This window comes from Rhinopithecus roxellana, chromosome 15, assembly GCF_007565055.1.
Source record: "Rhinopithecus roxellana isolate Shanxi Qingling chromosome 15, ASM756505v1, whole genome shotgun sequence".
NCBI lineage: Eukaryota > Metazoa > Chordata > Mammalia > Primates > Cercopithecidae > Rhinopithecus > Rhinopithecus roxellana.
In genome coordinates, this window is record NC_044563.1 from 61446952 (window position 1) to 61449127 (window position 2176).

At 39.3% G+C, this 2176-nt stretch overlaps 1 protein-coding gene across 1 annotated transcript; it reads right to left on the bottom strand.

Moving 5' to 3' along the window:
- Positions 1–406: 406 nt before the first annotated feature.
- On the bottom strand, positions 407–1366 carry LOC104681968 (olfactory receptor 51F1). The gene has a single exon (XM_010388424.1). The coding sequence runs from the start codon at positions 1364–1366 to the stop codon at positions 407–409; it is 960 nt and encodes a 319-aa protein (XP_010386726.1).
- Between the last annotated feature and the right edge of the window lie 810 nt (positions 1367–2176).

Sequence of the window (2176 nt, forward strand, 5' to 3'; positions counted from 1 at the left end):
CACATGGCCTTTGGTAGCCTAAATGGCTATAAATCTGTTTCATCATCCGTAATATGTCACTAATAGTAATATATGTTTCATTTGGCTGTTCTGGAAGAATAAATGGAATATGTCTTAAAAGCAGTTAGTAGAACACCTAGCCTGAAACAAAGAGTCAATACATGTTAGTTGCCAGGAGTATTATTTTATCATTTCATTATTGTTATTTTCCTAATTACACTACAAATGTCTTGGGTGATATACCATACTTATATTTTATGACCAAATATATAACATATTTACTATTTGTTGGGTGAATGAAAAATATTTTAAAAACCCACATGCAATAGGCAGTAAGAGAGCAAGTGTGCTTTTCTACAATGCAAGTCATTTATGCCAGGTTTTTATCAAATAAAACTACGTCTGTTCATTTTGGAAGCAGCAGACTGAGCACGGCCTTGCAGATCTGTCTTGTTTTTACTCTGTAGATGATGGGGTTAAGCACAGGGGGTAAAAGCAGGTATACATTGGCCATCACTGAACGGACCACTCTGGGGGCTGACCGACCATAGTGATACACCAAGGACAGGCCCAGCATGGGGAGGTAGAAGATAGCAACTGCTCCCACGTGGGAGACACAGGTGCTGAAGACCTTGTGCCGTTCTTCAGGGGAGGCAATTCTGAGGACAGAGTGAATAATTAAGATATATGACAGGACAATGCATGGCGTATCTATTCCAGTTGTCAGGATGAGATCTATTAATCCACAGATGCTGTTTGCCTGAATGTCTGAACACGCTAATTGAATCACATCTGGATGGTAACAGTAGGAGTGGGAAAGGGCATTCATTCTACAGAAATAGAGAGGCTTAAGGAGCAAAAGTAGTAGTAGTATTAGTACTACAGCACGTGTAATCATCAGAAGACCCAACTGAATGATTCTGGAATTAGTGAGAATGGTAGTGTACCTCAGAGGATCACAGATGGCCACATAACGGTCAAAGGCCATAGCCACCAGCACCCCAGATTCCATAAAAGTGAATCCATGAAGAAAAAACATTTGGACAATGCAGCTATATAGACTGATTTCACGTGCATCAAACCAGAGGATACCTAATGTTGTTGACAATGTAGAAACAGTCAAGCCCAGATCAGTGGCTGACAACATGGAGAGGAAATAATACATGGGTTCATGGAGACTCTGCTGGGTAGTGATGACAAACAGGATCATGCTGCTCCCAGAGAGGGCAATGGCATAAAAACAACAGAAAGGAATGGAGGTCCAGGTGTGGGAAGACTCTAGGTCAGGAATGCCAGTCAACAAGAAGGTTGGAAATTTAGATGTTGAGTTGCTTAGGATTTCCATGGTGTCCTGGTTTTGCAGCATTTGTCCTCACAGTGCTTCCATCCTACAGAAGTGATGCATTGCAGTGTTATGTAAAATATTTATATAAATTTTCTTTTGGTTAGGAGAGTTATCCAAGGTCATAGATAAGATCTGCATCATTGAGAAACTTCTAAATTAAATTATAATGTTCATCTACAACTCATAATCAGAAATAGTTCACAAAAATATGTTTTTGTACTGTAAAATTCAGGGGAAATATGTCCATATGATTTTATACATTTTCATGATAGTTTCCATTTACAGAATATTAAGCTGGATCATATTGTAAGATGATTTGAATAAAGACATAGCTGAGAAAAAATAAGTATCTTCATTTGCGAATATTTTGTGAGTACAATGAATAATAGCCACTGAAAAATATCCGTGGTTCTTCAGTGACCATGAGGGTGTGAATCTGCAGACACAGGATAATTGCCAGTAATACAGGTTTGGGAGTTATCAGTGTATATTTATCATTTTCATCCAACACTATAGGTGAACAACTTCAGAGACTAGAATTATAAAGGAAAAACAATGAGGACACAACTCTCCAGAAGACTGGAATGCGCTATATACACTAAAGCAAGATGAGACTTGTTTTATGGGAACTATGAAAACCAAAAGAGGCCTGGCGCGGTGGCTCATGCCTGTAATCCCAGAACTTTGGGAGGCTGAGGTGGGCGGATCGCGAGGTCAAGAGATCAAGACCATCCTGGCCAACATGGTGAAACCTTTTTCTCTGTGAAGTATTTGTGGGTAATTTATTGCTGTTCAAAAGTGTAAAGTGATGGATGCTGGCTTCAGGATACA

Excerpts from the sequence above, each read along its gene's own strand:
- LOC104681968 (XM_010388424.1), bottom strand. The coding sequence starts at position 1,366 with ATGCTGCAAAACCAGGACACCATGGAAATCCTAAGCAACTCAACATCT.